The sequence below is a fragment of the Myxocyprinus asiaticus genome, chromosome 39 (genome assembly GCF_019703515.2).
Source record: "Myxocyprinus asiaticus isolate MX2 ecotype Aquarium Trade chromosome 39, UBuf_Myxa_2, whole genome shotgun sequence".
Lineage (NCBI taxonomy): Eukaryota > Metazoa > Chordata > Actinopteri > Cypriniformes > Catostomidae > Myxocyprinus > Myxocyprinus asiaticus.
The window spans coordinates 10,319,802-10,341,219 of NC_059382.1; the positions used below are offsets into that span (position 1 = coordinate 10,319,802).

The 21,418-nt window shown below is 37.0% G+C and overlaps 2 protein-coding genes across 3 annotated transcripts in view; one reads left to right on the forward strand and one right to left on the reverse strand.

Annotated features, from left to right (window-relative positions):
* The window catches only part of LOC127430095 (neurobeachin-like), a 401,279-nt gene that overhangs the window by 192,116 nt on the left and 187,745 nt on the right, over positions 1 to 21,418 (forward strand). For both annotated transcript variants that reach the window (XM_051679563.1, XM_051679564.1), the window contains exons 32-34: positions 749 to 866; positions 4,977 to 5,104; positions 20,375 to 20,436. In XM_051679563.1, the coding sequence (XP_051535523.1) occupies positions 749 to 866; positions 4,977 to 5,104; positions 20,375 to 20,436 (308 nt within the window). The remainder of the gene's footprint in view (positions 1 to 748; positions 867 to 4,976; positions 5,105 to 20,374; positions 20,437 to 21,418) is intronic.
* The window catches only part of LOC127430113 (putative nucleotidyltransferase MAB21L1), a 73,833-nt gene continuing 53,147 nt past the window's right edge, over positions 733 to 21,418 (reverse strand). The window contains exon 2 of the mRNA XM_051679607.1: positions 733 to 841. The gene's annotated coding sequence lies outside the window, so the exon portion shown is untranslated. The remainder of the gene's footprint in view (positions 842 to 21,418) is intronic.

Genomic DNA, 21,418 nt, shown 5'->3' on the forward strand with positions numbered 1-21,418 from the left:
TACTTGGTGGATAGAGAGATAAAGCACGGACCCCTTGTTACATATTGCATAAAACTGATTGAGTGTTGTAAGCCTGGCCTATAATAGCATGGGTATTGTACCACATTAATGTGTATTTACATATAGTAATTTGTTAAAAACCGTAGCTTACATTGAAATTACATTACATTAATTCTATATATATAAAATATCATTATTTATGTACAGTATCTTAGCTTTATATCTAACATCTTAAGTTTTGGTTTGATTAAAGTTTACTTGATATTGAATTTTTGTTTACTGCATATTTTCAATTTTTTTTTCTTCACAAAAATTACTTTTAGATCAAACAATGATTGGTAGGCCCTCTAGTTCTACACTTTTTTTTTTCAACACATATAAAGTTTCTTGCGCCAAAAACAGTCCTAATTTAGATATGACCAATTTTCACCTTCTAATAATTTCACATACAAAAAATAAATAAAAAATAAATAAATAAAATAAAATACAAATTTAATTATCTGTATTTTTCCCTATTGTCAACTTGTTGCAAGCCTGCCAGATCTTATCAGGCGAGACATCAGTGGTCTGAAATGGGATTATTTTTTATCATCACCAGCTTTACAAGCACACATTCGGGTATGGGTAGTATTTGTATTGTTACATAGAGTGTGGATAATGGTGCACATTGCATTGCTAGTGCACAGTGCATTGCGGTATGTAATGAACTGTGTTTCTAACCTAAGATTACACTCTTGTTGTCTTACAGGACCCACAGATTTGTCAACCTCCTCCTCCTCCAGCTTTGTGAATGGAGCCACCAGTAAGAATTTGCCTGCAGTACAGACTGTTGCCCCCATGCCTGAGGACACAATGGAGAACATTAGGTGAACCAGTATCTATCTATCTCTCTATCTATCTATCTATCTATCTATCTATCTATCTATCTATCTATCTATCTATCTATCTGTCTGTCTGTCTGTCTGTCTGTCTTTGACGTCTTATATGTTTGTCTGTCTGTCTGTTTGTCTGTCTGTGTGTTTATTATAATTTAAGTTTTGTACAGAAAGTATATATATATATGTACAAAACTAATTTCAAGTATTCAAGTGTAAACATTTAGATCAAAAGATTTTTAAGATAATGAGAAGCACAAATTCATTCAAGTGTGTCCAAACGTGTGGTAGTGTATTGTATTTCACCAAGTTGATACATTGCTTGAGAGCCGCAAACAGTGTAAACAATGTATTATTACAATATATAATTGATCAATTATAATTATTTATTGAGCATTATTAAACATTGGTATTTTTTACCATATTTCTGTTGTCTACATTTTAAATAAACAAGCTGCTTGAGGCTGATTTTACCACTGCCACATTGAGTTGTGCATAGTAACATTGCTCAAAGGGATAGTTCAGACAAAAATGAAAATTCTGTCATTATTTATTCACCATCATACCATTCCAGACCTGTATGACTTTCTTTCTTTCTTGAAACACGAAAGCAGTTGGTCAAGTCAAGTCAGTTTTATTTGTATAGCGCATTTCACTACACACATCGTTTCAAAGCAGGTTTACAGAAAATCATGCATTAACAAAAAATGAAAACAGCAATATATGTAAAGTCATCATTGTGTAGTTTGATTGAATATGATTGTAAATTGTGTATAAAAATAAATAATTAAATCATTAAATCATAATTTAGAATTTAGAACCACAGTGAGCAAGATGAAGGAGACTGTTGCAAGGAACACAAAACTCCATAAGATGTTGGTTATTGGAGAAAAAAGTTAGGCATGATGTAGCCTCAGTCACCATTCACTTTTGTTGTATGGGAAAGAAAAGCGTCTGAATGCACTTCAAAATATCTCCTCATGGTTTGGAACATTACTTAATGTGTCCTCAAAATTCTCCAACATGGGAATTATTTTCACTGTCATCTCAGATGCAGACATGTTTGTTTTTGTTGCCAGTTGTGGCAAGATTTTAATGTCATCACCAAAAGAGGGGGTCAGCACTCAGCCTTGTTATTTCATTTTTTACAGACAATATCCCTTTCCTTTGTTTAGTGCAACGGGAGACAAACATTTTGCTTTTGTTGGGGCTGCGATAAACAAGTCACCCCGCACCTTACATATCACCTGTCCCCTCTCAATGCCCACCGTGTTTGTGTGTGTGTATGTGTGTAAGCTGTCAGAGAGGGCTACACGAGTGCTAATGTAGAGAAATCAGTGCGTGTAGGTGTTTTGGGTAGTGTGTCGAAACCATGCTGACCTGGGCTCCATCCCTTCACCTCATCTAATGCTTTGTGACAGACATCTCACAGACATGCCGTTGTCTGACTACACAGGAGAAAGTGTGTGTGTGTACAGCTCTCTCTTTTGCTCTCTAGGGGCCTCTACACTTCAGGCACACACATGTACACACTCTATGTGACTCTTCTGCAGCGCCAGGAATCCCAAATCAGTTGCCATGGCAGCAGTAAATGACAGCACGTAATGGGAGTGTGAAGTCAATGATGGAACTGTCTGGATGCAGAAACTGTGATGCCTAACCCACACTAGAGGAGAAGAGAACTGTTTCGCTGTCGCTGTCTGTCTCTCATTAGTTTTCTTGATTTTTTTTTGTATTATTTTTAACGCTTAGTTTTATGACACACTGTAGCCTCAAGTGTCTAATCATTCACAATAAAGGTGCAGAATAGGAAAGGCAGTATTTTTCAAACATTAGGATCTAATATCTTTAGATTCACAAACAAAGACAAGCTCGAGCAAATTTGTATGTTTATAAAGAAAAGTCCCTAATCTGTAGTAGTATTGCTTGGCATCTCTGTGCCAAGTTAGTATTATGGTACCCAAGTGTCAAAATATTGGTTTTGCCCCCCTATTATTCAAACTGTAGATTTGTATTGTACTGTAACTACCATTGTATGTATTGTAGCTAGCTACTATTGTTTTCTCCACCAAGCTGATTTGGTGGAAGTAATCAAGAGAGCCGTGTAATAAAACAGGAAACAAAAACACCTAAGAACTGCATCTTTTAAATGTGTTGTTTTCTTCTCTTTTAACTACCAAATTAGCTGGAATTTTAAATACATTTTCCGGGATCAAATCAAGTTAAGCTCAGTTGACAGCATTTGTGGAAATGTTGATTACCACAAAAAAATTACTTCGACTCATCTCTCCTTTTCTTTAGAAAGAAGCAAAAATCGAGGATACAGTAACAAACCTGTCTACACCGGATGTGAGAGTCGCGGCACGTCGTGTCAAAAGTAATAGAACCCCATTATAATCAATGATGCTGTCTACACTGGAAGCAGCCATTGTGGCATGTCCGTCACACTGACAATAAACAGGTGTTCCGTTCCATTTTGCGCTGAACGCGCTGGCGCTACTACACAAATTAAATGGTTTAGAACGTTCGTGTCGACGCGTCCAGTGTAGACAGCCTCAAACCATTGCGTCGTGTCCCGTCAACGGACATGCCCGGTGTAGAAAGGGTGTAAGGCACTAACAATACAAGTAATGGGGCCAATTTCTGAAGGATTTAAAGACAAAAATATGAAACTTATAAATGTATAAAAGCTCTTACATTAATTCTTCTGTTAAAAGGTGTGTATTATTTGAGCTGTAAATCTATGTGTCTATGGTCATATTAGGTTTTTAGGGTTTACAGCATTACATCGTCATGGCAACAAAGTTGTTTAATTGGATATAACTTTACACAGGAATGGTTAGTAAGCAATTTTATCACACTAATATCATGCTAACACACTTATTGTTTACGTCTTGTGGCTATACTTTTGAGTATTTTAACATTTGTGGATTGGCCCTAATCACTTCCATTACAAGTGCTTCACTGTAACCAAAATGTTTGCCTTTTTTGAAAGAAAAGGAGGGACAAGTTGAAATAATTTTTTGTGGTAATCCACATTGTGCCACAAATGCTGTCGATTCAGCTTAATTTATATTGAACCTGGAATATTTCTTTAAGGCCAAGTCCACAACATGTTTTCATTTGAAAACATTGATTTTGCTACGTTTAAGGCTCTTATTCACACTACAACAACAAAAGCACTCTCTATTACAGCATACTTTGGACTATGATGACTTTCTTATGAAAACAATATGATTTTGCTACGTTTACACCTCTCATTGACACTGGAACAGTGTTTTCGTCCACCGAACATGAAGTGCTTCAAAAACACTCTCCATTTCACTACGTAAAACTGATGATGATTTTAGAAAACTGAAAACAGTATTCAAAATTACGGATTAGCATGAATGTGGCCTAAGATGGCATTTTAATACCAGTATACTTTGCCCCTGCTTTAAGAAACTATGCATCCAAACAACATGAGGAGTATGGTGATACTTTAGCTTTTTATAGTATGGTATTATATGAGTACAATATTGTGACAACCTTATCCCCTATGACATACCTGTATTTAATAACTGTAACCATAATAACTTTTTAATGTTAAAGTCACTTAGTTCTTTCCATTTCTCATTTGTTTTTGTTTTTCGTTCCACCACTTCTCTTTTTCTGCTTTCTCTGTTTTAGTGCACAGATATCTAGCATAGCTCAACTCTTTAGCTCACTGTCAGGACCCAGGCAGACCTCAGGGGTGCATGCCATCAAGAACCACCATCAACAAACCTTCCAGGACCACTAACTTTCTTGTAATTTATGCGAGTGGGATTCCAGTAGGCTACATACAGTACATCTATCATCTAGTCTTCATTTGTCTATTTAAAGTCAACTTGCTAGTTTTCTTAGTAGTCAGAGACCAATATTTTCACTCTCTAGTTCTCTTCAGTGAGTTATTAGTATGTGGATATGTTTTGGTTTGTAGTGAATATATCACAAACATGTCAACAATTATTACTGGTTAGATATAATTGAGCTTTTCAGCACTCTCCACACACATCTCTCTCTCTCTCGTTTCTTCATTCCGTCTAAAACATTGCTCTCACTTGCTTTGTCTCCCCGCAGTATCACCACCAAACTGGAGCGAGCTCTGGAGAAGGTGGCTCCCTTACTGAGGGAGATCTTTGTGGACTTTGCTCCGTTCCTTTCTCGTACTCTGCTGGGCAGTCATGGCCAAGAGCTACTCATAGAAGGTACATATGAAGTTGTGCTCTCTCTCTTTCTCTGTCTCACTTCATTGTGCACAATATAATCAAATCATGTCGGAAATCAACATAGAGTATAAGCAACATGTACCTTTAAATTGAACCCATTCTGCCAAATTACTGACAAGCGGCATCCCCCATCAAACGTTTTTGCATTGAAGTGTAAACACATTTCCCTTTAGTGCTACAGGTAGCACATTGCACAAGCAACTTCCAAGATACAGGTTCTGGTCCAGTGGGAACCAGGAAGTAATCGTGTTCACATAAACAATGGTGAGCTTGATTCGAAGGTTGCATTTTCATTCTAAAATTAAATTTTTACTCCACTGACAGCTAGATTTAGGGTTTGTGTTTGGGTTAAAGGTGTGTTTGGGTTATGTAACAATTTTCAAACAAATAATTTTTTTGCCAATGTGTGAACGGCTTGTAACGCAACTTAAAAATGAGCCCTTTCCGGACTTCCTAGGTTGCCTATTAAAGCCTGTAGACTGATTTTCATGCGACGAGAGCAGGTCGCTTTTGCCGGGAAAATCCAAAGGATGTGAAGTTTATACGTGCTCCCGAGAGCCTTGCCTCAGTAATAGCTTCTCTTCCGCTATTCAACAGCGTCAACAGACATTCTGCAACACTAGGTAATGTTTTCTTAGAGATGGAATCCAGCAAACGGCCGGCTCCCAGCACAACACTGACTCATACACAAACCTCTGAGTAAGCCCCAAAAAAAAAAAAAAATACATTTATCTACTGAATCCCATCTGGCTAAGTGGGAATGTGATCATGGTCGAGCGAAAACTAGAGTGAACATGGCAGGGCATTTGATTCCTGGAGGGACCTTCGTTCGGTTTTGGGGATCAAAACCGACCCTGAATTGGCGTTCTTCTTATTGGACAGGTAAGCTTACATAACTGCAAAGCATGTGAAATATAGTGCCATAAGGATTGATCGGTGTAATTTTAGCTAACTTGATCTTGCCTGCACAGTAACTGTCATAATCAATGTTAATCTGTAATTATTCAGCAAGGTAAACTACAATAACACATGAAATGAATGCTATACAATGTTCAAGATAATGCAAAAATATCCATTCATTAGTGTAACGTAACTTGGTTATACAGAAAATATATCCATTCTATTATTATAAAACAATAGCGCATCAATATATCAAAATGTCAGTTGTGATGGAATCACATCAATACTGAATTGTGTCAACATATTTAAAATGTACAGTCTATTTTATAAACAGCTACTGTCATCATCCACCAAATTTAGCTAACAGCTATTGATAAAGCTGGCTAGCTAGCTAACGCCGACATAGGCTATCATGTAAATGCAGTCAATGTATCATGCAAAGAAAAGTGATTACTTGAAACTACAGTCTCGCATAGTCAGTCCTATATCCACACTTTGTTTTAGCCCTGTTCCAGCACTGGAGAGTCAAATATAATATACAGTCTCAAAGTTTGTAGTAAAACAATCATAACTGTGTAATTTTAATTATGCTATCTCATCTGTCAGCATGATGCCAGTGAATCATGTATGTTACATCAATGTTTTGGCTGATGATCGCTCGTGTTTTCGGATGTAGCATTTTCAGTCAAATCGTGAGACGTAACTTCTCAGCGAGTGCTAATTACTACTGTGTTGACTCATGTATTTGGCTGCACTCTTGTATGTACTGTATTTTCCCAAATCAGTTGGCAGATAGAGAAAAAAGATTCAGAAAGGAATCTCAGTATAAATCTCAGCTTTCACTTTCTTTAGTCTATGTTTGAGTGGAGGGGAAAAAGCAACAAATAATTGAAATGTCACCAGAAAGCAACAAGAAGTGTGTTGAAGGACAGTTTTGTCTTCATACACCTAAAGCATATGCTTTCATTCTGAAACCATATTGAAGTTTGTTCAGCAAGATACTAATCATAAAATATAAATATGAAAGGCAACAGAGGTGTTTTTGTTACATTTATATTGACAAACCGTTTTTTTCTTAGTTGTGAAGTTTAAAATAAGCTTAAAATATTGCTGTTGAGTTTATGGTTACATTTTAATTCAGATTCATGAACAGATTAATTCGGAATTGACTTGGACTCGGCCTGTAATGGACTCGGTCTTGAGTCCGACTCGGCTCCTTTTGGACTCGGACTCAGCTTGGACTCGATTGTTTAAAGACTCGGACTTGACTCGGACTCAACTAAGGTGGACTAGAACCCAACACTAACATAGTGTACGACCCTCTCAATTCTCAAAGCCAGTTGTTCAGACTAATGAAGCCCCCGCATTACAGCACATTGGAAATATGTGTGTGGGTGGTGAGGCAGCCATTTCATGAAAGAAATAATAAAACACTCAAACACCACTTTTTTATGAATTATATCAGACAGTTTTCTGTCTGTAACTTCATGGTCTGTCTTAAACCTCTCCACATTATGAATTTTCAAACTGTGAATGTTGACGGATGAAAATAGCCACAAAATGTCGATTTCATGACCTTATTAGTCAAACAGTAATGTTTACCCATTTCCCTGAGCAAAATGAAAATAGCACAACATATTATCTTCATTTATTATTTTGTATAAAGCTGCCAAAATTTTAAATGGCAAAGAAAATCCACATGCACTATTTTGGAGTAGGCTACCTCACATTCAAGGAAGAAAATAGTAGTGAAAATAAAAAAAGACAATGATAGCTGATAGGTGTACACATCTAATTGAGAGACAAAATAAACATTTTGTTTGGGTGAACCTCATACAGTTCTCATACATGTATTAACCTTATATAATGTTGTTGGTGAGTTGAAAATAGTCAAGCCAGGATACAAAACGATACTTTGTGAGTTTATTCTGATGGATGTTTAAAAAAAAATAAATAAATAAATAAAAAATAAATAAAAAACAGTGGTCGATGTATTGTATTTATAAACAAAAAGAATAAAGAAAATACAAAAACTGAAATACGGTACAATGAAATACAAAAATTAAATACGGAAATGAAACACAGTAGAGGCTAATGTTAAATGAAAATACAAATGGCATTAGCCTACCCATATGCTTCAGCATACATCACCTTAATACATGCTTATATAATTCACAGCATTTTATGCATTTAAGTACTTGCTTAAATCACTAAAAGCATTTTATGCATTTAACACATGCTTAAATCACTCAAAGCATTTTATGCGTTTTTAACCAGGCTTTAACTGGTTAAACTCCACACATGCAATTCACATGCATCCTTCAAAAATGATCCATAACAAACACTCAATTTTAACATGCAACTCTTCTGAACACACAATTAATGCAATTTGTAAGCATTTTGAGTAAAATGTTATATTTACCCAAGACTTCTCAACCGATGAACAAAACTGGAAGCTCTCTTGCGCAATACATGTTCTCATATCTCTAACCAGCACACATGCGCAACACGAGAGAGTGCCGGAAAACAGGTGGCGCAAAACTCTGGTTCTTAAAGGGGCCACATACAATTTATGTCGAGTTAAATTTCCTTAAATTTCTCCACTTGGCTACAATATTGTATTGGGTCCCATACAGTACTGTCCTACATGACCTTTGTTTTTATTCCTTTCTTTTTTTATATAGCTTTGCCATTTTTAGTCATGAAATGTGTGTAAATTTTTCTGTTCTGCGAGGTTTCATTTCTCTCTGTAGTAACACAACTAGATTTTTCTCGGTGGTTGCTAGAGCGTTGTTGAGTGGTTGTTAGATGGTTTCTAGGGCCGTAACTAGGGTTTGAAAATTAGTGAGGTCCACGGTGAGGTCTCAAGGCTTTTACCAAAATTACACCTACAAACGCAACATATTCTGTACATAAAAATTAAATATAAAAATGAATGGACAGTAATCAATAATAATACTGAAATTATTTTTTAATCGCAAATGCAGTTAACAATATTAATACTGAATTTTTGGCACATATAAATTCACATTTGACAATAAAGCATTGATTTTGAGTTGGCAGCAAAATTTACTCATATTTACTACAGAAAAATCAGCAAAAGTTAATTAACAACTAATTTATCTAGGGCTATGTTAACTCCGTTACATATTCATATTATCCAAAACAATCAATTGTTTTCCTTTTGCCAGACTCTTAACTATTTAAAGGTGCACCCAGTAATTTTTTTCCCCCCTTTTTACTCCTAAAGAAATAAATTATAATTTTGAAACATATGTTTAAAATCATGACCACTCACATGAGATGAGGACTCTAGTCATATCAGTGACCTTATAAAAGCAGTTTTATTCAACATGGGGCAGGGATGCCCTCATGGGGTCTGCCATTTTAGAATCACATGACCAGCTGAATACTACTCACTTAATCTCAGTAACCGTCTTGTTCTTGGACACTTTCACTCTTGGATTAAATTGATCATAGTTGAATGTTAATTGTGAATTTCTACAATGGCATCTGTAACTGAAAACTATTGATTTTGAATGATGTTGCTTCCACACCACTAGGTGTCACTGTAAGTCCAAGATGACATGAGCAAAAAGTTATTTAGTGAACCTTTAATTCGCCTTCTTCAATTAAAGTTCATTAGAACTGAACATATTTACAAAGGAGAAAAAGTCATAACTTCATCCTTAATTCATGAGTGTCCAGGCTTTTTTGTTCAGTTCTGCTTTGTAGTTGCTTTTATGACAATTTACCATTGTTCGTGCATAGTATCCAGAGTTTAATTATGATCATGATAATCACAGGTAAAATAAAAAAAATCACGATGGTTAGATGTAATTATGATTTGTGTAAAAACAAAAAACAAAAAAACAAATATGGAATTTGTAATGAAAAACAATATCCTAAACACATGTAAAAATAATAAAAACAACCTCCATAAAAGTGACTTTTATTGCCCTAATTTACAATATTTAAGATTTTTGTAGGCTAATAATATTAACATTTATTATAAATATATACACTATTTCTGGCAAAATACCTTAGTTACTACTACAGTTAATGTTACTACTGTAACTGTCAGGTATATTATACCCTATATAAGGGTGCTGATTTGTGGAATGAAAAGCCTGTAATTACCGTTGTGAATGGAACAATGTTTTCCTGTTTACCTCGCCACTGTAGTTTAATATGACGGGCTGTTTAATCTTGTTTCAACTAGCTTCAGCACAGAGCCTTTAAGTGTCTCATATCAGATGGGTTTATAACAGAGAATTTTGTGTCAAATTAAAATGGGTCGCACGCGACTCACACTGTGTTAACCTCGGGACAGCACGCCACAAGCGCAGAGCAGGTTCGTCAGATTAGTTAGACCGGTCCCGCTTTTACTCTGCTCTGCCCGGCAAATGCACTGCGCAGCTTCAGGTAACGGCATTTCATCACACTCTTGTAGTATCTGCGAACTCTAAAGAATGCAGCCAACTGTCTAAGCTAAATTATACGTGCATGCAGATACTCAAAGGAGTTTTCAATCGCTTCTTTTTTATTCAGTTGTTCGGTGACCTCATAGCTGGTTACAGCCATGATGGTTACTTGCTGGCCTAAGTCAAAAAAGCCCACACCAAATTCTCTGTTATATTCTGGTCCCTCCTTTAAAAAAGGGTGGATTTTCACCCATTTTATCTTCCCAAAGGCAAACATTTTAAAACTTGTCATTTGGAAAAGTAATAACACAAAACTTCTCAACAACCCACACGATATGAGGTGACCATTAATTACATGCATCCTCTGACCCTTACTCAAAATGTCATTTGCTATGCATGTGTGTAATCATAGCAACCCTCCTCAAACAAACCCAAAGGCATGAGGCCCTGAACTTATGACAGCCACTTCCTCCTAGATGAATCCTCACCCCTCATTCATTTGTCCAGTATGTTAACACCATCGGTCCATCCCGTGGCCATGACCAGAAGAAGAGATGTCTGTTTTCCCACCTCCTTCCCTTCCTCTCTTCATCAACCTCGCTGAACAGCTGAAATACTGTTCGCCGGTGCAAAGGCGCCCTATTTACCCCTAATTACCCTTCATCCATCACACGGCCCGGCACCAGGGGTCAAGCCCCTGCCTGGCCCCTCCCCAGACACTCGTTCACAGGGGGCAATTATGCCCCGTTCACCCTCTGACACCCTCCCAACAGTTGCAGTTTGAGTGCAGGGCCCCTGGGCGGAACAGTGCGCTGCTTGTGAGAGCTGACCGCCCAAGTACATAATTCTCCAGTGCTCAGACAATGCCACATTCACACCAGTGGGGCTTAACTGGAAAGTTAGCCGGGCGACTTACTGTTAAAATAGAATGCATTTAGTTTGTCCAGTAGCATGGGCCTGAGGTCAGACTGCCACCTGACTTAAGAAAGACCCTGGTGACATGCCACAAGAACAGGGTCAGGGTAAGAAGGAATCGCTGTGTGTATGGCCTCTGAGCCTCATAAATGAGGCCGAGAGATTGTTGGAACTTGAACTTGTGGCCTCTGAAATATTACGTTATAACTTAATGGACTGAATGGTTTAGGAGCAATCATTCATGGGAGAGGATGTTTAAATGGGTTACTAGACAAGATGAGCTCTCAGGGACAAGTGGGCTGAATTTAAAGCTCATCTTACAGGGCAGTTTTGCCCCAGATTGTGTGTATATCTATTTAACTAATTGGTTTTATAATTTGACAAAAACATGTACATTTTTGGAGGAATATGTGGATGGTAGTTGCCCATGCAAAACTTGCCACCACAGTGCTAGAGGGGTGATTCTCATGAAACCTATCAAGAAAATGTCCTGGTCCTGTTTTACTCCAAAATTAAAACACACACACACATGTTGGTGTGGCTATCCTTATGAGGACTGTCCATAGACATAATGATTTTTATACTGTATAAACTATAGATTATATCCCCTAACCCTAACCCTACCCCTAAACCTAACCCTCACAAAAAACTTTCTGCATTTTTACATTTTCAATAAAACATCATTTAGTATGTTTTTGAAGTGATTTGAATTATGGGGACACTAGAAGTGTCCTCAAAAACCACATTTATAGCATAATACCCTTGTTATTACCAGTTTATAACCTAAAAAAAAGTCCTCGTAAACCACCCAAACCCACCCACACACACACACACACACACACACAAATGATTATATTATGCATATGGATGATGCATAGAGCTAAATATATATATATATATATATATATTGTTTTGTTTTTTTTTTGTTTTTTTTACACTGTGCCATTATTTTCATGATGGTTCCAAACATTTTATCTATACATTTTCATTACCGCAACGTGAAAAAACATGGTCATTGTGATATTTTCACTCCTGCAACATTAATTTCTTTGTATTTTTTAAATGACAAAGTATTCATATTCATCATAGTAGTACTTCCTTGGCACTTCCTCTAATTTCTGCTGGTTATATATATATATATATATATATATATATATATATATATATATATATATATATATATACACACACATACACACACACACACACATACACACACACATTTACATGTAAATTTATCTTTTTATCATTTTATAGTTTTAAGGATTTTTTGATATTTGTACTATAAAACAAAACAAAATACTGATTAAAAATATATATATTTAATTTTTTGCAGTGAAAGTGTTCTGAGGGCATTGTTTTGTTGTTTTTGTGTGTTCTGTGTGGTTTTTAAGGGGTTGTTTTCTGGCCCTAGTCAAAAAAGTCCACCATCAAGTCTCTGATATTCTGGCCCTATACTGTATATAGCTCAGGTTCCTCCTTAATGTATGTCTTTTGAATTTTTTTCCTGTTTATCGTTCACCAGCTGATAATCGTAAATCTGATCGCTTAGATAAAAGTAATAGCACACACTCCTCTATAAGCTACACAATTTGAAGTATTATTCATACACTGAGCTCATTAAACCACATTCATGCTGAGAGCTATCTCTCTCTTTCTCTCTCTCTTTCTCTCTCGCTCATCTTACTCTCATTAGAGTCCTGTCTTACTGATTCTGCTGGCTCATCAAACAAGCAATGCATGTCAGCTATGTGCAGTGTTTGTATGTGAATGCAGTTGTGTGTGTGTGTTTGAGAGAGAAAGTAAGTTTGGCCTTGAAAATATGTCTGGCAATAATAGTGCATGTCAATTACAATTACCTTGTTTATCAGTGAGGTTTACCAACTGTACTTCCGTTATAGACATAAATGAATAACAGGCTTTTTGTTTAAAACTGTGTAATATACTAATATGACATCTACTTCAAAGAGAATGGCACACTGATATTGGTATGTGGAAAAATAGAACTCTTAATTCAGATTTGCAGGGCTGTAACCACCATATATTGCCAGATCCAAAATTCTAATTATCTGTCAAACCATTTATTTTTATTTTTTTTACATTTGGATGTAAATGGTATGGCATGAAGCAGGTGACCTCTGACCTCTCCAGAGAAACTATCAGTGACCCCAAGAGCTTTTCACCTTCTGACCCTGACCCTACCCCCACCCTTAAACCTAACCCTCACAAAAAACATTTTACTTTTTCAAAAAAACATAATTTAGTATATATATATTTTTTTAAGCGATTTGAATTATGGGTACACTACAAATGTCCACATAAACCACATTTATAGCATAATACCCTTGTAATTACCAGTTTATTACCTAAAACATCGTCCTCGTAAACCACCCAAACCCGCCCACACACACACACACACACACACACATGATTATATTATGCATATGGATGATGCATAGAGCATATATATATATATATATATATATATATATATATATATATATATATATATATATATATTGTTTTTTTTTTTTTTTTTTTTTTTTACACTGTGCCATTATTTTCATGATGGTTCCAAACATTTTATCTATACATTTTCATTACCGCAACGTGAAAAAACATGGTCATTGTGATATTTTCACTTCCGCAACATTATTATTTTTTTTTTGTGTGTGTGTTATTTAAATTGAAAAGTATTCATAGCAGTACTTCCTTGACACTACCTCTAATTTCTGATGGTTTTAATTTAGAAAATCATTGTACAACAGCATAATTGTTTATGTAATACAGTAAAATGTGCTAAAGTGTCCTAAAAATATGTCTCAATGCAAATAATCTTAATGGTCCTAAATGAAGGCTTTATTTTCTTTATGCAAAATGTAGAGTATATATATATATATAAGTCCTGGTCACATTTAACCCCAAATCAATAAAAAAAAAAAATTAAAAAAAAATATATATATATTATATATTCAGTATATATATAAAAATCCTTCAAACGATATAAATTTACTTGTGTGTGTGTGTGTGTGTGTGTGTGTATATATATATACACACACACACACACACATTTACAAGTAAATTTATCTTTTTATCGTTTTAAGGATTTTTTGATATTTGCACTATAAAACAAATCAAAATACTGATTAAAAATATATATATTCATTTTTTTTTGCAGTGAAAGTGTTCTGAGGGCATTCAGTGTTTATCGTTCACCAGCTGAAAATCATAAATCTGATCGCTTAGATAAAAGTAATAGCACACCACTCCTCTATAAGCTGCACAATTTGAAGTATTATTCATACACTGAGCTCATTAAACCACATTCATGGTGAGAGCTGCTCTCTCTCTCTCTCATCTTACTCTCATTAGAGTTCTGTCTTACTGACTCTGCTGGCTCATTAAACAAGAAATGCATGTCAGCTATGTGCAGTGTTTGTATGTGAATGCAGTTGTGTGTTTGTTTGAGAGAGAAAGTAAGTTTGGCCTTGAAAATATGTCTGGCAATAATAGTGCATGTCAATTACAATTACCTTGTTTATCAGTGAGGTTTACCAACTGTACTTCCGTTATAGACATAAATGAATAACAGGCTTTTTGTTTAAAACTGTGTAATATACTAATTTGACATCTACTTCAAAGAGAATAGATATTGGTATGTGGAAAAAAATTTAATTCAAAATTATAATTATCTGTCATTCCATTTGGACCCTCCAATCATAAATAAATATGTGATTACATCCTTGATCAGCATCATCCTATGCTAAAATTGAGAAATATGTGAGTGATACCATGGCCTTGGCTTTTGATCTCATGCTGGCATGAAGCAGGTGACCTCTGACCTCTCCAGAGAAACTATCAGTGACCCCAAGAGCTTTTCGCCTTCTGAGTCATAACACACAGAAAACAACAGACAAGCAATTTCAACTTCAAACACAACTCATCAAAACAAGTCTGGGTAGGGGCATTGCTAGACTTCTGTGTCATCCGGGGCTTTGCCCACAGGCAATATTCTAATATAAAAATAAGAAGAATCCTTCCTTCCATGACTTAAAATATGACTACCCTACCTATCAAATAATTATTATATTAAGCGCAACACTGACAACAGTTCAGAACTTTATATGAGCAAACATCAGGCGCACAATAAACTAATCAAACACGTTTTTAATTTCAATTGCGGCTCAAAGCGAGAACTTGTCGGCTCATTGTTCATTGTGCAGAAACTAACGCTAACAATAAAATCAAAGTCATTTAACAATTCAAATTAGCAATTGTCATTTATCGTAATATTTTGAGAATAAAGTAAAAATTACGAGAATAAAGTCAAAGCATTGTGATATTAAAGTCATAATATTTTGAGAATAAATCGAAAGGAAAGTAACATCAAAGTGGTGGACAAAAGCAAAGTGGAGTGTCTGAGTCTTTACATACAACACCACTAACCAGGCAGATAACTTGTCCATTGAACCGAGCTGAATTTGTGGAAAGTTTTTGTGAGCTTTCTGTTAATGAATGAAGTGTGCATTAGTACAGGAGTATTCAATCTGTGAGCGCCAGTCAAGGGAGGCACGAGATACAGTATAGGCTCACACTCAAGTGAAGCAAAAAATTATTGGAATTGCTGTGAATTATATGGGTCCATTTCAAGACATTGTACGTGGTGACATCCCCTCAGTTACAGTATTATTTAGAGAGGAAAACCCGACAAAAACGCAGACCAAGCATCACCAATGCCGAGCAGGACTGCCCGAATGTCTGTCTAGTTCTTTTTCCTGAATAAATTTATTTTCCTACATAACTGATGCAGTGTCCAGAAACTATTAATATCTCTGTGCTGATGCATCAAAAGACCAAGGATTTCTTTATTGCTAAATCCTTTTCTAAATATGATTACATCCTCCACATCCATCTCTTGCATTAATGAAGCTGCTTGCTTGGCGTCTGTTCTGTCGTTTTTTTCTTTAAATAGTTCTTCTTTTTTCACACAATATACAGTACTATTCTATTCTCACAATGCTACAACTTTATTCTTGTAATTTTTACTTTATTCTTAAAATATTATGACTATAATCTCAAAATGCTACAACTTTATTGTCATAATTTTTACTTTATTCGCAAAATATTACAAAATCGTAATTTTTTATTTTATTTAACATGGCAATAAAACGCCATTGTGGGATCACAGAGTAAAGTTAAAAATAACTTTCATTTTTATAAACACATCTTGAAACACCTGTGTTGGGTTTCATGACTGTTACACCATTAAACATGATTCCAGGTTGTTTTTAGCAAAGCAAAGTTTCATCTGTAAGTTTTTTCCCCTTTTGCTCAGGTGTGCAGACTTAAATACAATAATTAGACAAGTTCAATGCCATCAGATTTTAAACTATTTAAAAATCAAGGCACTCCAAAGAGGCTATTTAAACACAGCAGTGTAACTCCATGCACATGACATGGAAATGTGAACCAGTTTTTGGATCATTTTTGTTTGACTTTAATGTGAGATTTTATCATTTTAAGACCTATGTATTGTGTTCTTTGGGCTCATAGCTCAATGTGCTGATATTCTGAGTTGCATTTGAGGAAAATCCATTACATTCTTTATTCCCACGTACCGACTCCCAATGAAAACCCGAATAACCGTTCGTTAAACCTTGTGGTTAACCGAATGGTAAAAAAGTAACCGTGCACATCCCTACTACAAATTATCAAAGGATAATGATAAATCTAGATATTTGGTCAGCTCACGTGTAACTTAACCAGTTAGCAACTGTTAGCTCATTAACGTGGCTACCTGGCTACTGGCATAACAATCGTACATCATACAAATATTATCCTTGTTAAAGTTTTGTTGTATTGAAGGTATTGTTACTGACATACCCTCTTCATTCTGATTGACTAATGCTAAATAATGTCTGGTTGGTTCGCCGTTCAGTGAACTTGCTGCTAATTTGATTATGGATGATAATTCTTAAACACGCTAGCTGATTTTACCTAGGCAGAATTCATCTTAGAGAGAGAGAAGGGGTGCTATGGGGAAAAAGTTGAATGGCGCATGTATTAAAATCTAATTGGTGTGTGGATTGTGAACAAATGAAGATTAGAAATTAAGTTTATAAATTATATATTTAGAAATATAGCTTGCATAATAAAACCTCAGTGCCTCTGATACAGAAAAGATGCACCCCTGTGAGAGAAAATTAAAAGCTCCCACTCGAGGCATTCATAACGTGTCTGATGAAATTGAGCACGAACAGCAGGTAAAAGTAAAATTGCGAACTGTCAGTTAATGTAGGTGGGGCTCACTGATCGGAATTCATTTACATTTGAAGCCAGAATTGCAGCCTGTCTTGTTGCTTTTGTACCCTGATGTAATGAATATTAAGCCTTACTGTAACAGGGGTTCTTACGATAGGCAAGGAGGAGGCGGGAACCGGCAGAATAGTCAACATAATTTAATGACATAAAGAAACTGAAACATAACATAAAACACACGGACACACACACAGCGGCCGCATGTGTTTCTGTCTCTCCCTCGAACTGGTGCCTCCGGCTCATCTTTATACCCCTCCCGGCTGATTAGGACAATTCAGCGCCAGGCATGTGTCCTCACGGCCCGGCCACGCCATGTCCTCCTCCTCATCACACACCTTCACCACCTGATTCAGGCCTGGGAAACCTCTGGTGTGACGTACTCCCATCCCCTCCCTTCCTGGAGGAGAGGTGTTGCCCTTCCGGCCGTCCTTCTGCCGGCAGGTCTTCCCTGCCTCTCTGGAGCCCTGGGAGAGACGAGGGGAGGGAGAGGGGCGAGGGAAAGAGTGAGGGGGAGGGATAGAGAGAGAGAGAGAGAGAGAGATTAGAGAGAGAGAAAAACTCACTCGCAGGTCCCCAGACACGCCTGGTCCTCAGCCACTCCTCTGCCCTCTGATGGATGACAGCCTCTCCTCCCATGGCAGATGGCAGCGAGTCCTCCGACCCCTGGCGGATGGTCATGGCTCCTCTGCTTCCTGCGAGACGGCAGCGGTTCCTCCGACTCCTGGCGGCTGGCAGCGACTCCTACATTTCCTGGTGAACGGCCACAGCTACTCCGCTTCCCGGCAGACGGCAGCAGCGAGGACTTCATGAGAGCGCTTCCCTCCTCCTTCCCGGGTTTCATCACCAGTGTAATGGGGTTCTTAAGGGAAAGGAGGAGGCAGGAACGGAAGAACAGTCAACATAATTTAAAGACATAAAGAAACTAAAACATAACATAAAACACACGGACACACACACAGCGGCCGCGTGCGTCTCTATCCTTCGAATTGGTGCCTTCGGCTCGTCTTTATCCCCCTCCCGGCTAGAGGTGTGAATCTTCACTGGCCTCACGATTCGATTCCATTACGATTCAAAGGGTAACAATTCGATTAAAAAACGATTCTGGATGCATCACCATGCATCTTGTCCTTCAATTTCTTTCTTTTTTCAGTTTCTTCAAAATTTATTTTTTACTCTCTATTTTTTCCCTTTCAGCTTTTTATTTAACAGCTGTTTTAAAAAATCAGAACGAGTCACATTACATAAACTGGCCTTTTACATTCCGTATGAGCTGTGAACAAAACATGGAACATCCACAAGATTAAATAAATGGTTCTATAGTTTAAAAGAGTATCTCAGTTGTTCAGTTTCTTTCTTTAGAACCTTATAAAAAATCTCTTAATAGCACAGGAAAAAAAAATATTGGTTCTCAATCAAAACACACTGAATACTATTACTTCAACTGATTATATTATTTGTTTATTTATTTATTTATTTTTAAAGCATTGTAAATCATTTAATAGTATTTAATTATTATTTAATTTTATAATTATATATTAATTTTTAACCACAACTGGAAGTTGCTGGTCCAGGATGAGGGATATATCTGCTTCTATGAGAGTGCAGCTGTCAGCTTCTCCTCTCCTCACCTGCACAGGTGATAGTAAAGTGGTTTAAATAGCGCAGTTGTTGCTTCAGAAATCTATCAAGCGTCTTGTATGCACAGTTCCATCTGTTTGCTCTGCAAGTAGAAGAACGCACAACCCTGTCACAAAAGCTACGATGGATTTCAAACCTTTATCATCAGGTGTGCGCACTGTCCTGACAAGCGAGTGACTGGCAATGACCGGCAATAAAGCAAAAGCCAATGAAATGGAGAGCGTGCAAGAGTAGAGAACATCTCCAACATCTCCTGAATCGCTGCCTCGTCATTATTTTCTTCTGTGTTTTCTCCCGTTGTGTGCAAATCAGTGCAGTAATGGGTGCAATGTTGTTTGTAGGCTTGTTATCACAAATAAACTCTCCCATTGCTATGTGCATGGTTTTGTGAAAGAATTTCGGGATCGTAGTTTCATTCGGACACAAATGGTCATGTGTTTGACACAGCTGGTCTGCAAACAGTCGTGTTTGTGCACTTGACTTTAGTGTATGCACTTAAATCGTGTCTTTGTTTCTACATCTGTCTTTGGCTTGCGCCAAACTGAACTCAGAATCTATTCTGATTCTTTTGAGAATCGATTCAGAATTGTTTGCGTATGATTCGCGATGCATCGCTGAAACGATTTTTTTCCCTCCACCCCTACTCCCGGCTGATCCTCATGGCTGACCACGCCCTCCTCCTCGTCACACTTTTTTCTCTCTTTTTTTTTCATCACAATAAAACATTCGGGGCTATTTACAAAAGATCCGGGGCTTCAGCCCTATCAGCCAGGGTCTAGCTACGCTGCTGAGTCTGGGTACAGTATTTCTGTAACTTTAAATAATTATGTTTTGGGACAGTATAGCGCTTGTGCATCATCCCTCTTCACTTTTCTGAGACACCATGTGAATGGCATGCACTTTACTGGCCCTCACCGATGCAAAAATTCCATAATTATATCCGGCACATTAATTTTTTTTAAACAAACTCTATGGTTATTTTGGTGTCATGTCTTTGTGATTGTAGTGAAGCAGAGTGATTGATTACAGTGTTTCCCTTTCTGCTTTCCTGCAGGTCTGGTGTGCATGAAGTCCAGCACCTCAGTGGTGGAACTAGTTATGTTGTTATGCTCTCAGGTAAGCTTCTTTTTTGTCTCTCCTTCACCTTGGATCTTTCGTCTGCACTGCATTGATGTTGTCAATCAGCACAGCACTCTGTTTATAATAAATTCATTGTTAATGGTCCCAAAGAGCTGCAAAAGTTTGAAATGAAAAAATGAGAACTTTTTTTTTTTTAAACCAGCATTGGCTGGTTTGCAGGTGTTAGCTGGTTTAAGCAGGTTTTAGCTGGTTTAAGCTGGTCTAGCTTGCCTCCCAGCCTGGCCAAGCTGGTATTTGGCTGGTTTAGCTGATTGGCCAGCTGTTCTCCATATGGAAAGTGTCTAAAAACCTTCTAAAACCAACAAACAGACCACCCTAAACAGGCTAGGAGACCAGCTAAGACCAGCAAACCAGCTTAGGCTGGTTTATATAGTTTACAAATTATGAATTATCCCTAAAAAGCCCTGCTAAAAAAAAGACATCTTAAACCATCTCAAGCTGGTTTGCTGGTTTAAGATGGTCTAGCTTGTCTTTCAGCCTGGTCAAGATGGTGTTCAGCTGGTTTAGCTGGTTCTCCAGCTTAAAGGGGACATATTATTCTCCTTTTTATACGATGTAATATAAGTCTCAGCTCTGCCCAGAATGTGTCTGTCAAGTTTCAGCTCAAAATACCTCACAGATCGTTTATTCTACCATGCCTTTATACCCCTGTTTTGTAGCCCTGTTCCAAATGGGCTGTTTTAGTGTCTGTAGCTTTAAATGCAAAGGAGCTGCTGCTCCCCACACCCCTTTCTGGAAGTGGGCTGTGCCTTTCCTGATGGTGCCACGGATACCTCGGTGACAACAAAATTATAAATAACATGGAGGACACACACAAGTCAATTATCTTATTGTATTGTGCATAACAAAGGTCAAGTTAAGAAATATGAAAAACAGCTATAGTTGTTGAAAGTACCACTATCGTTTCATAATCGTTTTTGAAATAATGACCGGTTTTATTACATGGAAAGTCTTCATT